This window comes from Diadema antillarum, unplaced genomic scaffold (genome assembly GCF_040938485.1).
Source record: "Diadema antillarum isolate AM-2024a unplaced genomic scaffold, OU_Dant_1.0 scf00000087, whole genome shotgun sequence".
Taxonomy (NCBI): Eukaryota; Metazoa; Echinodermata; class Echinoidea; order Diadematoida; family Diadematidae; genus Diadema; species Diadema antillarum.
This window is the reverse complement of record NW_027270976.1, coordinates 1,146,126-1,165,870: the sequence shown is the minus strand read 5'-3', so window position 1 is coordinate 1,165,870 and position 19,745 is coordinate 1,146,126. Positions and strand designations below refer to the sequence as shown.

Sequence of the window (19,745 nt, the reverse complement as noted above, 5' to 3'; positions counted from 1 at the left end):
AATTTCAATGCAAAAAGAAGTTACTTTTAATGCGCATAAGTGAACTCTATTAACCTACACTGTAAACTTAAACCACACCATACATGAATCTATTAAATGCATTTTTCTAACTCAATCAAGAGAGATAATCATGTTTCAAAATGCATTTGGAATGGCATTTGCGAACATGGTTTGAAACACGATTTTCAAGGTGCCGCGCTTATCTAACCATCATTGAAACGCGATTCGAGAGTTGTCACTGCGCAGCTGCTTTGCGCAGCTTGACCTGGGAAGCAGAGGTCAACTGAGGCCCATGTTGAAACCTACAGCGTACGGGTTGTATACTGGATGGAAGCTGACCTTGGCAGCTCGGAGATATCATGATAATATGTAACATGTTTCAAAACAGCACTGCGTTTATCTACTCTCAGAAGAAAAGCGATTGTGGTCTCAAACGCGTTTCAAAAACACCCTTTGAATAGCGTTTCAAACCAGCGTTTCCAAACGCGTTTGAAAACACGGTTACGTTGATCTATCCCCCGAAAATGCCTAAAACATGTTTAGGATCATGATTCTGCCTCAGAAGATTTTTAAACACTTAGTGTTGACTGTTAATCGTGAGTGTTAATTTACTTTAGCACGTTGTTGACATTATCATTGGTGACATGACATCACAAGTGTTAACATTAGACTGTGTTTGAGAGTCAAAGTAAGAATAAGATATTGGACAAATTAGATTGATGTCTGCCTTGACATTGATACCAAGAGAAAATCAATGTCGACAATGAGACAAACATAGACAACACTTTGACTCTTTTTTTTTTCGATTTATTCAACAGCATTGTTAGTAGACAAGGTTATACACTGCAACAACGTAAGACTAATTTAAAGAGTCCTACATTCTAGATCTAACGTTAATTTACACAGTATTTTACTGGACGTGTTTTAGGGGTGAAAATATCCTGAATGAGTAGCACTACTTCCGTCTATACGGTATATCGTTTGCCTCGCTTGGTGACATGCATGAAATAAATGGACAATGCTTTCCTGCAGCTTTGGAGTCAAATTGCAAATGCATGCATTCCACCCTGCCTGCCGACTGGGAGAACGATGGATATGGATTGGCCTAGGAATCGAAAGCCTCTGCTGCACCGAGCTGCATGCAGCGATGTGGGTAAATCGCTCTACGAAATGTACGGCATAAATTGAGGTCAAACAAAGGCTCTCACCATTCGACAAAGAACTGCTTGGTTTTCTCTCGATTAATCGTGCTGATCTTCTCAAAGTAGTTCCAGTCGATCTTTTTTCAGTCGTCGACATCGTCAGAAGGAAGAAAACTTTCTTAATTCTGGCGAAATTGTGGAAAATGTTCCTCCCCGTCAGGCAGTTCCTATAGGAACATCTAGCGGAAGGTCATCCTATTCGCCTGCTCGATAAACTACTAATTTTCCCATAGCACTACTATACCTGTACCATTCGCAACGTACATGTACGTACAGTACGTACGATATATGGCCGCCTCTACCCCGAACATACAGCGACGACAGAGCTGGGTGCATACATTCGTCTACGGCACACACACGCACAAGAGTACCCGGTATTTTCTGCCAGAGCAGCCCGGCCTCTAATCTGAACGAGCCATTCGTATTTTCTTTGTGGTGCCTGTGTGGTGTGTTAGCGTGTGTGTGTATGGATATTTAACGTGTGTGTCATTGTGTGGGTATATTAGTGAGTGCGCAAGTGAAGCCTACCGAGTGTACCAAACGCTTGGACCGAGTGCGGTATTTAGGTATACGGAGCGCTCAAAGGGTAAAATGTGATTTTTCAAGACCAAGTTTAATCTCTCCATGCGAAGACAAGAAGAAAAAGAGAAGAAAGTTCTAAGAAGAAGACCAAAAATAAAAAAAAGTATACAAATGGTGTACAGTTCATCTCCATAGATTTCTGCTCGTCTTTTGCATTCTCGCTGGCTGATGTCCTTCTCTAGACAAGATTCAAACATCATCGATCTTTACATGGGATGCTGACTTTCACACTGTCTATAATGATTTTTTTTTTTTTTACTCTGCAACTCTTGTTTCTAATGTGTTGTCTTCCAGTCACTTCTGTTGCTCGTTTTATATAGGGTTTACAATAGTTGTAAGTTGCTTAGATTACATTTTCATGGTAGTGACTAAAATACTCACGTATATGAATGATTGTTTACTGCATGGTCGCTGCCACTTAGCAACTGCAATAATTAGCGTGTTTTTAAGAATCTTATGAAATGGTGCTCTGGATATATTTTATGACAATGAATGAAAGTCAGCTTGTTAATTAAAAAAAAACAATCGAAGGGACAGCCAAAAGACTGACATTATTGTTTGTACATGGATAGATATCACGACAATACATCATGTAAATACTTCAACAACAACAACAGAAAACCCCAACAACTATATTTAAAAAAAAAGAGCTTGCGGGAAATGACCATCGAAAACAACCCTTATCTGTGGTGAAATTACTGTAATCACGCAAAGTAATTCATTTTTTTAAACGAAACTTCGGACGGAATTTGAAACTTTAAAAATTGATGTATGCAATGATACTGAACTTAATATTATTCTATGAGAAGACAGACTTGCAAAATTGGCATTAAAATGTCCATGTTTTCAGCCTTTCACTGGAGATTTCGCTATATTTCCAGAATCGGAAGACGCGGTGTATACGATTGAAGTCCCGCCAAAGTTTTCTGGAGAACGGTGTCATTTTTTTTTCTTCTGAAACTAGATGATTTTAGCTCGAGGTTCATGTTACAATAGTATACAAATGATGCACAGGATAGAGTGTGTTAGTGAAGGTGCGGCGCGCTCGAGAGTATTGACAATGGTGCGACATGCACGAGGCGCAGCCGAGTGCATGTTTGCAACCGTTGTCAATACTCGAGAGTGAGCCGCACCTTCACTAACGCCACGAAATAATCCTGTGCATCATTTGTTTTATAAAATGGGTCGAAAACTAACAGCATTATTCACGTACCTTTGTGGGTCAATACCAGTCAGCTACATGTAGCACTCGCTCAAAAGTCAAGATGTCCGAAGATGTTCGTCCCAAACATTTACGCATGTCGCACTCGGAAATCCCGCACATAAGTACTACGTACGTATAAGAGTATACGTACGCCACGTGTTATGCACAAGAAAGGCCGCCGGCTGTTGTGGCAGCCCGAACTAGAAGTTGTTTACAGGATTGACAGCGCGTATAGTAGCGCGTGACGCACTTGTAACAACTGATTGAGTGCGCACTGCTAGTGTAAACATTGTGACGTACGTCAGGCCCCGGCCGTGCATTTACTAAGAAATTAATGCACGCACACGTGACTCATTTCAGCGCTTCCAATTGGCTACATTCTTGAACCCATTTTATAATTCTTATTCATCGAGAGGGAAAGGTTGCACGTTCAGGATTCAACAGGTATAGTGTTCTTAACAGTTCTGAGTCCTCTGCACCGAGTGCACATCCTTCTATTTTAGATCCCTCCGTGCGCGAACCTCACCTCTGTTGCATATGCGTTTTGTTGCTGAGCGACAACATCTTGCCGATTACCGATTTCTCGAGAGGGAATGGTACTGAAAGGAACTCATGAAGTTGGAGAGCTTGTGTATTTATAACTTCTGTATGAATAAGATAGACATACGAATGACATAATCCACATTGCATCATGTTGAATGCGAAACTTTAAGTGTATAATAGGGGAGAGTGGGGTGAACTGGGACGCGGGAGAAGTGGGACACCTCTCATATCTCAAAAAAAAAGTTTTGTGCTAATCAGATTTCAAGTCTTATCCCCTATTAGCCATCTGGCATCAGAGTATAGCACATGGTAACTGCTCTGCAACAACTGCTGGAAAGTTTAATTTTGAATTATTTTTTTTTGGACACCTTTTTGTGTTTTTTCGTTTGTTTGGTTGTTTGTTTTTTGCATTCAGTATGAAATGCTTTCTGAATTCATCGTACGGTTTTAGCAGGCACTTAGCATCCCAGCAAACGCATAACGTTATAAGAACGTTTCCTAAACGGTTTTTTTTTTTAAAGTTCTGTACGTCTTCGTATAAAATGGACGTTTTTAAAACGTACATACAACGTCAAAGTTAGGACTATAGCATTTACCGCAAAGCACAGGTTTTTTTGGAAAACGTTTTAAAAACGTCAATGGACGTTACAAAACGTTTTTATTTTGTCCGCTATTATACGTGTTCGTCATTGGTTTCTTTATCATGAATACGGATATTCATGCCTATTTATGCATATTCAAATAAGAAAATATAAGATTCGAAAACTAGAGGAATTAGATAAAAGACATTGAAATCTAAAGATTTATGCTGGGTTCAAACTTTCTGTGTTATAAATAAACTTACCTACGTTATTGTTCAGTTATTCACAATTTCAAATTGTGTTATGAAGAGGTATTTTCATAATTAATAGGCCTAATTAAGGTGTGTGTGCACGATCTAATTTCAGTAACCATGTCTTCATGCATTATACAACATTTTGCTGGTATATAAAAGAATGTGATACAGAGTCATTAATTCAATCATCAGAACCATGATACCAGACTCGACAAGCCAACCCATACAACCCCCTCAGACCAGTCAGTGTGCAAAAGCTAATTAAACAAAAGAAAAGGAACAATAAACCAACAACGAAAGACCAGGCGGTGCCGATCAGGCCTCTGTACAAGCACAATAAACGCACCGTAAAGAGTGGCGTAAATAGTCAAATTTTACTGAAAAGCGCCCCCCCCCCCAAAAAAAAAAAACTCAACAAGATTTTTTTTTTTTTTGGGGGGGGGGGGGAGGTGCTGGGGTGAACTGGGACAGCATCACTGTCCCACTTCTCCCAGTGTTCAAAGTTATGACTAAAATATCAAAGATTTACTTTTTTTTTCATTAAGTTCTGGATGCTTTTAAAATACAACTTTCTCTGATGGACCATGGATATTCGAATCACGCTTTGCGATGAAACTCTTCATGTGTAAATATTCAAACACACACACACACATAGGGCTTACGCGCGCTCGCACACGCACACACACACATTGTTATATTATAATGTTGTAAGTAATTGTGTCTAGTCTATAGTTACTGTTTGTCCCACTTCACCCGAACCAATGTCCCACTTCTCCCAAGGGGTGGCCCACTTCTCCCCGTTCAGAAGCCTTTTTAAATCAATTAGGGCCTATGGCACAAATACCAGACTGTTAGGAATAAGAAGTACAACATATCAAGTGGCCTAGTATATCAGTAGTCTTTGATGGGTCCGAGTCATGAGTGCCCCATTCTAAATATCAGAAAAGTCATACGAGAAAATTCATCAAATCACAATTTTTGGGTGCGCGCCACGAGACCGACATCCATGAGTCATACAGCCCATGAGTTCTACAGCTCACGAGTAATACACCCATCAGTTCGACACTAAGCTAACAAGGCCCACGAGACCCGTGTTGTATCTGTCGAACTCGTGGGCTGTTTTTACCTACAGGCCTATATTGTCGAACTCATGGGCTGCATGACTCGTGAGCTGTCTGACTCATGGACCTGTTTTCAATGTCGAATTCGTGGGCTGAATGACTCGTGGGTGTCGGTCCAGTGGGATGACCCCCAATTTTTATCCCACTTCTACCCACTCTCCCTATACCAATTAACAACAAAGTGTGTTCTTTCATGACTCTCTTCACAGCGTACAGGGGGTAGCGTGTGACATACTAACAAATACTGTACAGTGAACAAGTTGGAATAGGCCTACAACCAATTTTGGTGACTGACAAAATTATTTCACAAAAATCTAATTAATTACCGTACATTTTCCTAGTATTAAACTTCTAATTGTTTGAGTGTTAATCCAACTAAAATTTGTATATCTATCCAGAAAACATATTACATAATTTCAAATGTTTAAGTCAATAACCGACAAATCATTTTATCATCTGTTCCGGACACATATTACATTCTCTCAATGTCTAAAATACCAGTCCAATAAATCAGGTATGTTTGTCAGGGATTTTACATGTCCGAATGTTTAAGTGTCAATCTAATTGCAAATTTTCCTTTTTTATGATACGTGTTACCTAGTTTTTAAGCGTTGAAGTGTCAAACCAATTAATCATTATAGTTTGTTACATATTACATTTTTTTCTAAAGAGAGCGGGCGAATGAAATACTTCGTTTATAGGCTGTAGTGAAAGAAACGTCCATTGGTTGCAGGAAAGGTCTACCGCGTGTCACTTTGCACCGGTGTATTATACTACATGACCAATGGGAAGACTGAAACTCTTTGAGTGTGTAGTCAATGTATTGCAGTGTTGTGCCTCCATTCGTACCTTTCTAAAAATGCCAGACAGTTTGAAAAAATGGTATGATGGAGAGCCTATATATTGGCAAAATATGCATTTTCCTTTGCCACCATTTCCCCATCTTGTCAAACTCGTGCTTGCAAAGTATACATTGCTGTTCTTGGTTGCTCCACTTAATTGCACATGTATTTTGTTATATACAGTGCACTCCCACCATAATGAACACAGTTATAAGTAAATTCTCATTACACGGAAGTAAAAATTATTGTCCGAAAATTATCATGTATATCTCCACATTTTTGTGCACCATATATTAAGGAAAGTATCATCACTTTGGGCCTCCCCCCCCCCACACACTTTTTTTTTACTCGGAAGTACATAAGTGACACTAAAAAGAAATAGAGATCTTGAAGTGTGAGCACGGTAAGGTTAATTATTTCCCACTGAAGACCCTTTTGTTGTTGTTGTTGTTTTGCTCGTCAGCTGAAGAAACCCGGAAATGGAAGGAGAAAGATGAGCTGAAGACCTTTCATTTTCTTTTTTTTTTTTTGCTTGTCAGCTCAAGAAACCAGGACGTGGAAGGGGAGAGTTGAGCTGAGGAATTTTTTTTTTTTTTTTTTTTTTTTTGCTCGTTAGCTCATGAAATCCGTGAAAGGCAGCCCCCCCCCCCCCCCCCCCCCCCCCCACACACACACACACTTTTGAAAACGCCCCGCCGGCCCTGACCTTGTGATCCGTAAGTATTTCAATTCTTACAATGATTTGTGTATGCATTGCGTTTCACCCTTTTGTTGGACGGACGAAATACACGTAATTGAATGTTCCTTCGTTGTTTGATACACTCCAATAAAGTGATGACGGAATTTGTATTACATTTATTAATTTTTACCCTTTGGCCACTCCATAGTAAAGTTGCCCTCACTGGCGCTGATTTGAATACATGTACACCAGTGTGCAAAAACACTATGGGAGACGTTAGACCTCGTCGGCCTGCGCCTGAGAGAGTATGGGGACTTCTCACGCAAACACCACCGGCCGGCTGGCGGCCGCAAGCCGCTTGCACTCGCTCGGTACTGGAGTTCGACTCGGGTCGCTACTCACTCCATGACACTGACCGATGATGAAGTGGTGCAGAAGTCAAGAAGGTAAAATATCTACCTGGTACCAGAAGGGCAAAGAAAGCGCTGCAAACAGTTTGCAAGATATTTCGACTGTACTTAAGATCAGCGTTTATGTGCACTGGAAAACGACGGGAAAGATAGTATTTTAGACTCGAGCCTCCGTCGTCGGATCGACTCGACATCGTCCGTACCAGTGCAGTGATACCAACCCCAGGTCCCACGTCCCACGTTACGCCTCTCCGAGTTGATTTTGCAATTCCCAGTCGCCAGTACAGAAGCCTAGAAAACATCAACTGATCATACCAGACGCGATTTCAACATCATGGATGTGCCACTGGAAACTGTAAGTTTCAGATGCCATTGACACAATTCACTACTAGATTCTAGTAGTAATAGTAGAACAAGTAAGAAGGCTATCCTGGGTTTTAGGGGGCTTGCCAAACAAGAAATCTATGACTAAAATTCATATTTTTCTATCTAAACTCAGACTAAGTCCTAAACCGTTACAAATGGTACTTCTAACGTTAGAGAGTTAAGTGCAACTTTTACTACAAAAGGAACTCTTTCCGAGAACTCTTCACTAGTCAAGGTAGTCCTACGTTCTATTCATTTAAAAAACAAAGACTTGTCTTGATATTCATCTAGAGCCTACCGTTGACTGAAAGATCGGTCTGTATCTGGTCATCGGGGATACGTTTTGCGGAGACTGCGTCTGGCTTCACGGATCCCCTCCTGTACACGTCTACGGAGGAGAGCGATAACGTCAAAAAAATAAAAGACTCCTCCAGACAGACGGATCTTTCTGTCAAAGCCTACCGGTACTACTGGTACAGCAAGATGCAAACTTGAATAAATTTAGGGCCTACATGTTATGAATGATGTAAATGATGCAGTGTTGAGTTTGTAGGGTTTGTAAAGTGCTTTGTGTTTATATTCAAGCAATACGACAATGTAATTTGAATGAAGTTATTATCCAAATATACTGAATTGATCTGAATTGATCAGTCTTTTAGTAGTAGCCATGATAAAAGAAATCATGGGTGTACGTACTTAGCAGGATTCGAACCTATGACCTCCTTATCTCCGGACAAGCGTCATCTTCACTAGACCACCGAGCTTCTGCCCGACAGCAAGTGTCGTGTCTAATCCTATAATAGCATAGAGCAGGTACTGCCTAATTATTCAAATTCATGAAATTCTTCCGACGGAAGAATTTCATGAGTGTGAATGTATACAACTTGTTTTGAACAAGGAGTTTTGGAGTCTGTGAGATTATATACCATTTCCTCACAGAATTGAGTAGACTAGATCTGCTCATGATTTTGCAATATGTACATGATATATGGTGTTAGGAGCTAGCTGTTGTGTTCAAGGCTGCTCTGTGTATGTCAGCTGTCCCTACCAATTCACAGGCATCTTTAAAAAAACAAAAAACAAAAAATAAAAAAAATCCCTCTAAAAAAACCCCAGGGATTTCCAACCTCTGAAAAAAGTTACATTTTGGGACAGTCTTTTTTTTTTTTCAATCAGAATAAGTCAAAATATTAGTACACACCAGATCACACAATTCAAAATGTTATAGTTCCTAAACATGATGGAGGAGGAAAAGTCATAGAGCCATCTCTCAAACTGAGAAGACTTCTCACAGAAGCTGCTTGAATGTCTGCTGAGGATGTCCTGGTGACGTCCCCATGACTTCGCGATGAATAAGTTGCCACCTTGTTTAAGACATCTCGAATGTTGCTCTGGAGTGGCCTTTGTGGTGCAAGTGCAAGCCATTCTTTGATCTTTCCAGTTGCACAAGTTGCTGCGACTAATCATTTGCATCAGTTGTGCAGATGTCTCCTTCAGCAAGGTGCTGCAAGGGCTAGCTTGATTGCCCAGGGCAAGTGAAAATCAAGGTTGGACAAGTGTTTTGGCACTATAAGGAAAAATGCTAGCCTGAATTGGGCAAGCAAAATGTTTTGAAGTTACCTTTTTTACCCTTTTTCCTTCTTCAAACCTCTTGACTTTCAAGTGATTTTCTGTATTATTTTCTCGTATCTTTGAACTTTCTTTTTGAACAAGTGAAATTCATGTTCAGGCAAATTTTATTTAACAATTTGAAAATCTACTTGCCCGACTAGGCAAGTGGTGAAAAAAAAGTTTGGTAGCACCCTGCATTCAGTGAGATACAGAGTACATGTAAGCCATCTAGAAGCTATTCAGGTTACTATGTCACCGGTCAACAGAATGCATCAATTTAGAGTGAGTAATGAGCATTATGTCACTTGCATTCTGATAGCATGACACTTCAGCTGCTTTAACGTCTGTAGCTTCTCATTGAATTTTATATTTCAGTTTAACCCATTGAAGACCCTAGTCCCAAGTATATTCAGGCAAGTGTCTATGTGAAATGGGCATTTTAACAAAATCAGCTCATCCTCATGCAGGCATATGCATGGTTGATAAAATAACACATGCTGTAAGGTCACCATTTGATGACTTTTGTTTTCTATTATTGTTGTGTCTCTCTGGACAGGTCTATCATGAGAGTGATGTCGATAGTAAGGGCTGGCTATCCAGGGAGGATCTAAAGGTTGCAGTTGTGAGACTCTTTGGATACAAACCATCAAAGGTAACTCCTCATCTTTAATCACATCCTGTCTTGAATCAAAAGGATGTTTGCATACCCTAAAAAGCAGCAAAAGCTGTTACTACAGCCTAAGGAAAACAGTGGAACTTTGAACTATAATTATGCTTCATCAGCATGGAATTTAGTCACAATTGTAACACAGTGTAAAAAGCTGATTCTTTTGAATACATTTGATTTTTTTTCTATACACTTGAAGAGTTTAAATGGAAGAACTGATAGATCCAATTTAATCAACTTGCAATATTTGAGAGTGAAGCTGCTGAAAAATGAATAATGAAAACATATGTGATAATTTCATAATATCTTACAAAATATATCTTGTTATGGAAGGAATGCATTATCATTGAAAGATATAATTTTTCTCTATCTGATGACATTACTTAAGAAAAAAACAACTGATAATGATGTAATTTTCATTATTTTGTTCTTATTGTATAAAACAAATTCAATAGTACCCATATAAAATCATGGTAACAGAGATTTCCTTCAGGAGGAATTTTGCATGTAGATTATGCAACAACAAAAAAGAGAAAATGATCCAATTAGACTATTTGTATTTAAGCTAAGTGACAAACATTTAAAGGAATGTGTATTATCATTTTACTCCCTCTCTTGCATATCCTGGTTTTATTTCATGTACAGTTTGAAGTGGACGATCTGATGAAAGATGTCCAAGAGCCAGGTAACAAGTTTGAGAGCTATCTGAGTTCTCGATCAGCTTTAATACAATTGTGGAAGCAGCTCAAATCACTAATGATAATAATAATGATAATGACAATGATGATAATAATGATAATAGTAATAATAATTCACAATATTTATATAGTGCACTATCACATGAAATGTCTCTAAGCTAACATTGCCTTTGTGAATTTCTAATTAAGATTTTGTTGCAGCTGTTTACATTTTTTTTTCTCTATGTTCTTGCGACAAGTTGTAGGTTTGGTAGATGTAGTTATTGATTGGGTTAATGATAGTGTTTTGACTAGAAATATGTGTGAAGTGTACAGAGTCTTTAGCTATCTTCACCAAATCATCTTTAAAGGTGTGTGGGGGGGGGGGGGGGGTTCTCTACTAGCAAGTCATAAGAGCGACCCAATCTGTGTGCCCAGAAACAGCAAATTGTCTGGTGAAACTACAAAATATGAAGAAAACATGAAGATTTATGATGTCTTTTGTAGCACAATAATAGCAGTGTAGAAAATTAAAGACCTTACCACACACATTATGTGAAAGTTTATTTGTACAATTCTTCCCAGCATATCTAATGTGTTTCCTTTTTTGTTTGTATCAGTGCAATGAAGTTTACCTTGATAACCACAGTGCTATTTGTTTTTATATTCAATTGAGCAAGAAAGTCTTGATGTTGTTACAGAAATTGTCATATACCTACTTTAACTCAGGGCCTGAAATGTAAACTTATGATACCAGGGTAGTAAGTATCTTAAAAAGAAACTGTAACTTCTGGTTGGAACAAATAGTGTGATTGTCTTTGCTTAGATATACAATGGAAAGTAATATTTCTTCTCATGAGGAACATGTACTTTTTTTTTTTAATGCTAGGTTTCGATTTTATGATATCAATACCTCATTGCATACGTGACAGGCATTGATTCTCAAAAAGACTTACATTGAATCTTAGTGGGTGTGCAGAGGATGGTTGCAATTTATGATAGAGTAGGTTGATGAGGACGTGGGAAAGACATACAATGTACAGTACTCTAGGAATAGTTCAGCATTGTAGCTGTAGCCATAGAATAACTCAACATCTATCATTTGTTTGAAATTGTGACACTGTATTTGTGGCATATGTTAGAAAGTTGACACATTGAAGATTTATGAAAATGTTCATTGTTACTAAAGTACTGGTGACATTCTGTGACCAAGATTTCATGTTAACCGAGGCAACAATAACAATGTACCAATGTGTCTGTCCTGCTGCATGCTCCATTTTTTCCCAAGGTATGACAAAGACAGAGTTTATCTCCACCATGAGATGCAAGCTGAAGGCACAGGACATGGATGAACACATTCGACAGATCTTCCTGGCATTTGACAGCAAATGTGAGGATTTATATTTTTGTCCCCGCCGAACGAGTTTGAGCAGGGGACTATGAAACGGGCTCCATATGTGTGTGTGTCCGTGTGTCCGTGTGTGTGTCCGTCTGTCCGTGTGTGCGTCCGTCTGTCCGTGTGTGCGTCCGTGTGTGATCAAAATATTAATGTTCAATTTGCTACTTCTCTGTCATTTATGAGCCAATTTTGATTCTGTTTGCTTTATGTGAGAGCACTACATGGGAGCTTTGAAAGTTTTACACAGAATTTCAGTTGTGACCTTTGACCTTGACCTATATTGTACATTTTGCTACAAAATGCTACTCCTTCGCCATTTCTAACCCGATTTCGATTCCGTTTGCTTTATGTGATGGCACTAGTTGAGGGCTTCAAAACGTCTACACAGAATTTTGACCGTTGACTTCTTTGACCTTTGACCTTGATTTTTTGACCTGTATTGTACATTTTGCTACAAAATGCTACGCCTTCGCCATTTCTAGCCCGATTTCGATTCCGCTTGCTTTATGTGATGGCACTAGTTGAGGGCTTCAAAACTTCTACACAGAATTTTGACCTTTGACTTCTTTGACCTCTGACCTTGATTTTTGACCTATATTGTACATTGGCTACAAAATGCTACTCCTTCGCCATTTCTAACCCGATTTCGATTCCGTTTGCTTTATGTGATGGCACTAGGTGAGGGCTTCAAAACTACTACACAGAATTTTGACCTTTGACTTCTTTGACCTTTGACCTTGATTTTGACCTATATTGTACATTGGCTACAAAATGCTACTCCTTCGTCTAACCCGATTTCGATTCCGTTTGCTTTATGTGATGGCACTAGATGAGGGCTTCAAAACTTCTACACAGAATTTGGACCTTTGACTTCTTTGACCTTCGACCTTGATTTTTTACCTATATTGTACATTTTGCTCCAAATGCTACTCCTTCGCCATTTCTAACCCGATTTCGATTCCGTTTGCTTTATGTGATGGCACTAGGTGAGGGCTTCAAAAGTTCTACTCAGAATTTTGACCTTTGACTTCTTTGACCTTTGACCTTAATTTTTGACCTGTATGGTACATTTTGCTACAAAATGCTACTCCTTCACCAATTCTAACCCGATTTCAATTCCGTTTGCTTTATGTGATGGCACTAGGTGAGGGCTTCAAAACTTCTACACAGAATTTTGACCTTTGACTTCTTTGACCTTTGACCTTGATTTTTGACCTATATTGTACATTGGCTACAAAATGCTACTCCGCCATTTCTAACCCGATTTCGATTCCGTTTGCTTTATGTGATGGCACTAGGTGAGGGCTTCAAAACTTCTACACAGAATTTTGACCTTTGACTTCTTTGACCTTTGACCTTGATTTTTGACCTATATTGTACATTGGCTACAAAATGCTACTTCCGGTGGGGACATATATTACGCACTGCGTAATTTCTACTTTTCCTTGTTGTTTATAATTTTTCTAGTAAACACAACTTCGAACCATCATTCATCAATTAACTCTTTGTTGTTTAAAGAAGCCATTGTTTACATAGTATATTACAGTCTCGAATTTAGCATTGTAATTTGACATTTGTGAGAAATTATAATATGCCATTTCTATGTAAGGCAGCTGTAAGGAGCTGTGAATGTTTATAGAAATGAAGAAAAGCTCACAACTCAGAGGATATCCTATTTCAAGGAAAATATAGAATCAACTCGCAAGATGAAAGCAGGAGCAATCAGTGAAACACAAATCTGAAAAGAAGAATTAAAAAAGTAAGTTGTTTGAACAGCAGTTACATGGCTAACAAAGCATATTTTAATAGTAAGGAACTTTTCTTGAATAAACCAAGTGCGGGGTAATATGCAAGCTACCTCATCCTCATGTCACCCAGGTGACTGTTTAGGAATGTCAGAGGTCACTGTGCCACATTTTACGAACTCATGGTTTTGGCTATCTTACTTCCTGGCTGATATTACTGAAAAATTCTACTCTGTTTGTGTCCTGTGAGTAACAGCTTTCAGTGAAAAGTTCCTGTGTAGAGGTAGTTCTCCTTCAGAAAACATTAATCACATGACCATGAAGTATTTAAATAAAAAAAAATAAAAAAATAAAAATCTGCTCTATGGACAGTTTTTTTTTGTGTGTGTGTGTGTGTGTGTGTGTATGATGGAAAGATTGCTTTATTGTTTGGAGGATACAGAAATGTTATTTTTTCCTTATGAGATGTTGATGAATGCTGACAATTATTTGCTCTAAAAAGTGTGAAGCTCCGAGATACGACAGGTTCAAGTTTTAGGAACTTGCTGTAGATACAGCTGTTATATCATCCTATTGCTTGAGTACAACATGTTCTGGATCTTTATTTACATCTTTCTGCATCATAGGTAAAGGATTTCTGACTTATGAGGAGCTTGAGAAGGCATGTGAGCAGGTAGCTCCAGGAATCAAGCCATTGAGATTACAAGCAGCATTCAGGTTTGTGGACTAGGGTGACCTGGGCCCCATTTCATAAAAAGTTGCTATGATAGCAACTCTTGCTGGAACAGCAATTGTCATGATAATGACATCAATCCAGCTTCCTGATTGGCTGTTGCTATGAGAAGTTGCTATTCTAGCAAGAGTTGCCATCCTAACATTTTTATGAAATGGGGCCCTGATCAGCACCCTTTGTACAGAGTTTGGATTAGGGCCTACTGTAAATCCAGAAATGTTTGTGTGCATTTTGATTTCACAAATTTTGCGAGAGCTATGTTTCCACAAAATTAAAATGCACACAAAAGTTCTTGTCTACACTGTGTGCATTGAATGCCATTGGCAATTTGTGGAAATGTCATGCCGCGAAAATTTCTTGCTTTACAGTACTTATCAAGAGAGAGCTGGTTCATTCCACTGTATGCATGTATAGATTAAAAGAACCCCCTACATATTATTTGCTTTGTGTGTGAACATAAAAGATTGAAATCAGTCTGAAATGAGCTTTTGAAACTCATTTGATCTGATAGAGAACGCAGGTTTTGTTCAATTTGTTGGATTGTAAAAGGTCACAGAGGTCATCCGGCACATTTCTACAGATGTTTCAGATTTCCCAGATGAGATCGGAAATTAATTTTCAGTAGATGTGTAGATCTGTTGTTAGCTTGCCAGAGGGTTATTTTAGCATACAGTGCTCTATATAGAGCTATGTTACTGATATTCAATGCAATCCATGCAAAAGTAATATTTGCTAATTGACAACAAAGGCTAGGCAATTCTGTTCTTCTGACATATCAAAAAGGCATGATGGGATGTGATGTAGTCAATGTGATGGCTATTATCAAATGATATCTCTACCAGTGAAGTGAATTAATTCTTTCTTTGTGTTTGTTTTGTGTGGTAGAGAGTTAGACAGAGATGGAGATGGGCGTGTCAGCTACCGAGACTTTGAGTTTATGATGAAGTATAGCCTACTGGATGGCAGCTGACTCACAGGGAGGACTACAGACTACAAACATACCCACCTCTGTAGCTGACAGCTTCTTGTGAGGAGATCAGAATGGTAAATCTCCCTTTCACATGATGTTTAATTAAGTTTCAGAGATTGATTACGTATTAAAATGTATAAAACTAGAGCACTCGGCCGGGGGACCTGATCGAGTACATGAAACACTGGTTCGGAACATGGATTTGAAACACGGTTTTGTCAGGAGAGCGTTTATAAGATTTTTTCCCCGAGCGTGTTGGGGCTCTCGCTCAGACTGTGCCAGTGTGCAACTCACTCTGCGCAGTTTGTTCCTCAGCAAAAGGTCAAACAGGGCGCGCGCAAGGCATTGTGACGTCATTTAAACAGTGTTTGCGATCGCGGTTGCGTTTATAAGATTTTTGAAACACTGTTTCTACAGAAACACTTTTGAAACGCACTATTTTGTGCATTTCAAAACAGTGTTTCAAAACACTGTTTCAAATCACGTTTAGCGTTTATTTTTTTTTCTAATAGCGTTTATTTTTTTTTTTCTTGATAGAAACACTGTTTGGCCAGAAACGCTGTTTCAAAACACTGTTTCTGGCCAGAAGAAAAATTCTGTAAACGCACCCTTAGTTGAAACTTGTGTAGAGTTTTATCTTGAGGGCCATTCTCATGGACTTGTAAACTCATAAACTTAAGGTAAATGTTGCGTAACAATTGTACCAAATTCCTCCAGACACTTCGCATGAAACTAGCAGGTCAGAGTGCAAAGTTTCTGACTTTGCACAAAACTTGGCAAGGTGTTATGTTATGACAATGCATACCACAGAAAAATGTTTCATTTATTCACATGACTTCTGCATCCGCTCTTCCTTTAATGAGTGTTGAATATGAGTACAGTGGGTATCCGCAGTTCTTCCAGAAACTTCACAATTTATTCATTGGAACTAACATCGCAAGCTTTTGGAGTAGTGAAGACATGCAGGGTAAAACAGTGCAAGTTTTCATGTCGCAATTTTGTGTAATGAGAATGACCCTTTGGTCAACATGAGGGCATCTTTTGTGAGGTCTACTGGAATGTATCATTAAAGGGGAAATCCAGTCCAAATATAAGTCAGTCTGATAAAAAAGAGCAAAATCTTACGAGTTGAGCAGTAAATAAAAATTGACTGAAATCAGATGAAAAATAAGGAAATTATGAAATTGTGGAGTTTTGCTAGTTTCTGTAAACAGTTATTGTACATGTACAGTTGATATGAATATGCAAATGAGTGAGCTGACCATGTCATAACCTCACAATTTTCCATTGATCGTGTACAAAAAATGACAAAAATTCAATGTTTCTGTCATTGAAGTCTGAAACATGTTGTTATTCCTGGTTGAATAACTTCAGAATAGTGATCAGTTAGATATACCAGAATTTTACCCTTGGCCATTATTGTGTTTGAATGAAAAATTGGAAATTTTAAAATTTTATGTACAAACTATATGGCAAATTATGATGGGATGACATGCTCACTTTGCCATTTGCATATTCATATTGACCATTCAAGAACTGTTTTTCTCAAAAAGTGGCAAAACTTCAAAATGTCATAATTTCCTTATTTTTCATCCAATTTCAATCAAAATTTTACTGTTAAGCTCGTAATATTTTGCCATTTCTTATCAGACTAACTTCTATTTGGACTGGATTTCCCTTTAAAAGCATTTGACAAGAAATCTTTGGAGTCAATGCCTTATTATGCTGTGTTTTAGGTTTAGTTGCCCCAGCTCAGATAGTTTAGGTAGGCCACGGACAGACAGGTACATGAAGAGGGCATGCACATGTTGAATGTGCTTTACACAGCACGACAGCCCATATAAACATTTGGAACATACATTTCCATGACACCCTGAAGTTATTTTTCATTGGTGCTGTTATGCTTTTCATGTTTTTGTGTTTGTCGTGACTAAATGATAAATGTTTATGATTAAATAAGAAGGATGTATCTACTGACCTGAAGTCATATTTTTTTTGAAGGTCTCTGGAAATGACAAAGGAAATGAAAGTTGTTTCTAAAAATATAGATTTCAAAAACATAATCTGTGTATTCAGATATATAGTGATGCATTTCTACATTGTGTTTTTGCAAATCAAATGAAACCATTGATGATTATACATACAATCTGTTTTTTAGTTGCTATTTTAGTTATGCATCACTGACTGCTGTTTTTCTTTCTCTTCTTTCCAGTCTGCTCATTTTATCAAATCAACTCAGAGAAGCCATAGTCCCATCTCATCTTGTTGGTCATCGCTAACATCCAACTTGTGACGTGGAGAGAAAGCATTCCGGAAGAAGACTAGCTGATTACCTGGTATTTGCTGTTGTCTTGCCACGGTGACTACATGCATGTCAGAATATCTGTTGATAGTGATGATAATATTCCTGTTTATAGTACAAGGATGGTTGCAAAACATCCAGCAAGCCTTATGTCAAATGAGATTCAGGGTTTGTACTGTGTCACTGTAAGTGTTTACGGTACCTCATGACATCATCGATAATCAGTTTCAAACAATTTTGTTACTATCGGCACCCCTTCTGTGTATGCTGGCAATGGTAATCCAGGGAGGGTGATCTGGTCTCTGACGCACTCATTGCTCCATAGCGTGGTAAGGCTGTACTCACACATGAGAATGTGACAAGCTGCATTCTTCTGTGACCTATAACCTGGTATAAATGTAGAGGTCAATGAATGACAGGTTGTGTATGCACTTGGATAGCCTCCCTAGGAGGACATATTAACATCAAGCTGTCAGCAAAGTAAGAGGTAAAGAGATGTATCCAGGTGGGGCAAGCAGTCACCGACTTGACAAGTGACCTTGTATGATTGACCGTTTGACCTTCATAGTTTGCTTGTAAGTGAATGACTCAATGGTGTAAGGACACAACAGATTGCACAGTATCTGTGACCAATCTTGCTGTCTAGTGCAGCCGTTTGCATGGTGGATCCATGGCAGGTGGGCCTCGGGTTTGTGACATATGGAGCCATGTCTGGTTATAAGAAATTTAATATAGATATCCATTATTGATCATCATAAATGTTGTATCAAGAACAACATGGACAGAATCCCTTGACAAGAGCAAAGTTAGCATTTCTCTACCTTAGAGATGATGCACAGGGCATGTCTGTTATGGAAGCTGATATTTTTCGTGGGTAATTAATTTCACAAATATCAGTCGATTTGTTCAATTCACTAAAAGGAAAATACAGGGAGATATGCTATGTATACAGCACATGCTATACCCATGTCCCATAAGGGTGTTTTTTACTAAAGGAGGCTTAGCTGTGACTACGGCGACTGATCAGTCACCGCGACTTGTGCCACTCGAGAAACAAAAAATGGCTTGCGCCCTCACTAAAGGGCCTGTCACGCCTTGCTGGGCAAGACATGCTTGTGACTTGCGGGGAACAATTTTTGCTACCTGGAGGTCCCCGCAGATGGCCCACATATGACAGTACTGTCGTGGGTAGTATAATAAGAGTCTTCAGGAAGTGGTGGTGTTTGTAATTGCTGCTCATTTATTGATTAAGCAGGGAAAAGAGCCCCGGGCTCAACAGCCGTCTTTTACGAATTCAGCACGCCAAATCAGTCTCACGGAAACAGGCGGCTGTAGGCAGGCGCAGGCCAATGGCTGCCACGTCACAGTCACTCCTAGGCTGATAGGACAGAACTCCCCACCAGTGACTTCGCCCGCTCACAGGTTACTGCAGACTTCTCAAGCAATCTTTCTACCCTTTACATTTCTAACCCTACAAAATAGTCTTTAATTATTCTTGGGCGTAGCCTCACGCATTCAAACCTTATAACACAATGAAAACAATTCACTCTATAGTCTACAACTGCTGAGGTCTCTGTAATGTACGGTTATGTACACTTGACAAACTCATATCGTATTCAGGAATTATAGAACTCAACTTTATTGTCAGGCATCTTAGAGCGAGACTGGCGGTTGCACTTTCGCCATGATAACAACATCCTATTGCCGTAGGTGGCGGCATACATGTGTACATATAACTGCGGGATACTACATCCCTCCCTTTCTTTAGATTTGTTTTGTTCACAGAACACAATCAATTTGCTATGACTGTATGATTTGCTATTTCTTGAATATTTCAATAAAACCAGAAAACATTTA

At 38.9% G+C, this 19,745-nt stretch overlaps 2 protein-coding genes across 2 annotated transcripts in view; one reads left to right on the top strand and one right to left on the bottom strand.

Moving 5' to 3' along the window:
- The window catches only part of LOC139718057 (F-box only protein 11-like), a 62,131-nt gene extending 60,719 nt beyond the window's left edge, over nt 1-1,412 (bottom strand). Inside the window, exon 1 of the mRNA XM_071629548.1 lies at nt 1,209-1,412. Coding sequence (XP_071485649.1) covers nt 1,209-1,299 — 91 coding nt within the window. The 5' untranslated portion in view covers nt 1,300-1,412. The remainder of the gene's footprint in view (nt 1-1,208) is intronic.
- A 6,146-nt stretch (nt 1,413-7,558) lies between these two features.
- Nucleotides 7,559-18,548, top strand: LOC139718012 (EF-hand calcium-binding domain-containing protein 11-like). Its single transcript, XM_071629499.1, has 7 exons — nt 7,559-7,773; nt 9,952-10,047; nt 10,708-10,747; nt 12,028-12,129; nt 14,510-14,600; nt 15,502-15,660; nt 17,799-18,548. The coding sequence occupies exons 1-6, from the start codon at nt 7,753-7,755 to the stop codon at nt 15,584-15,586; spliced, it is 435 nt and encodes a 144-aa protein (XP_071485600.1). The 5' UTR covers nt 7,559-7,752; the 3' UTR covers nt 15,587-15,660; nt 17,799-18,548.
- Nucleotides 18,549-19,745: the final 1,197 nt, after the last annotated feature.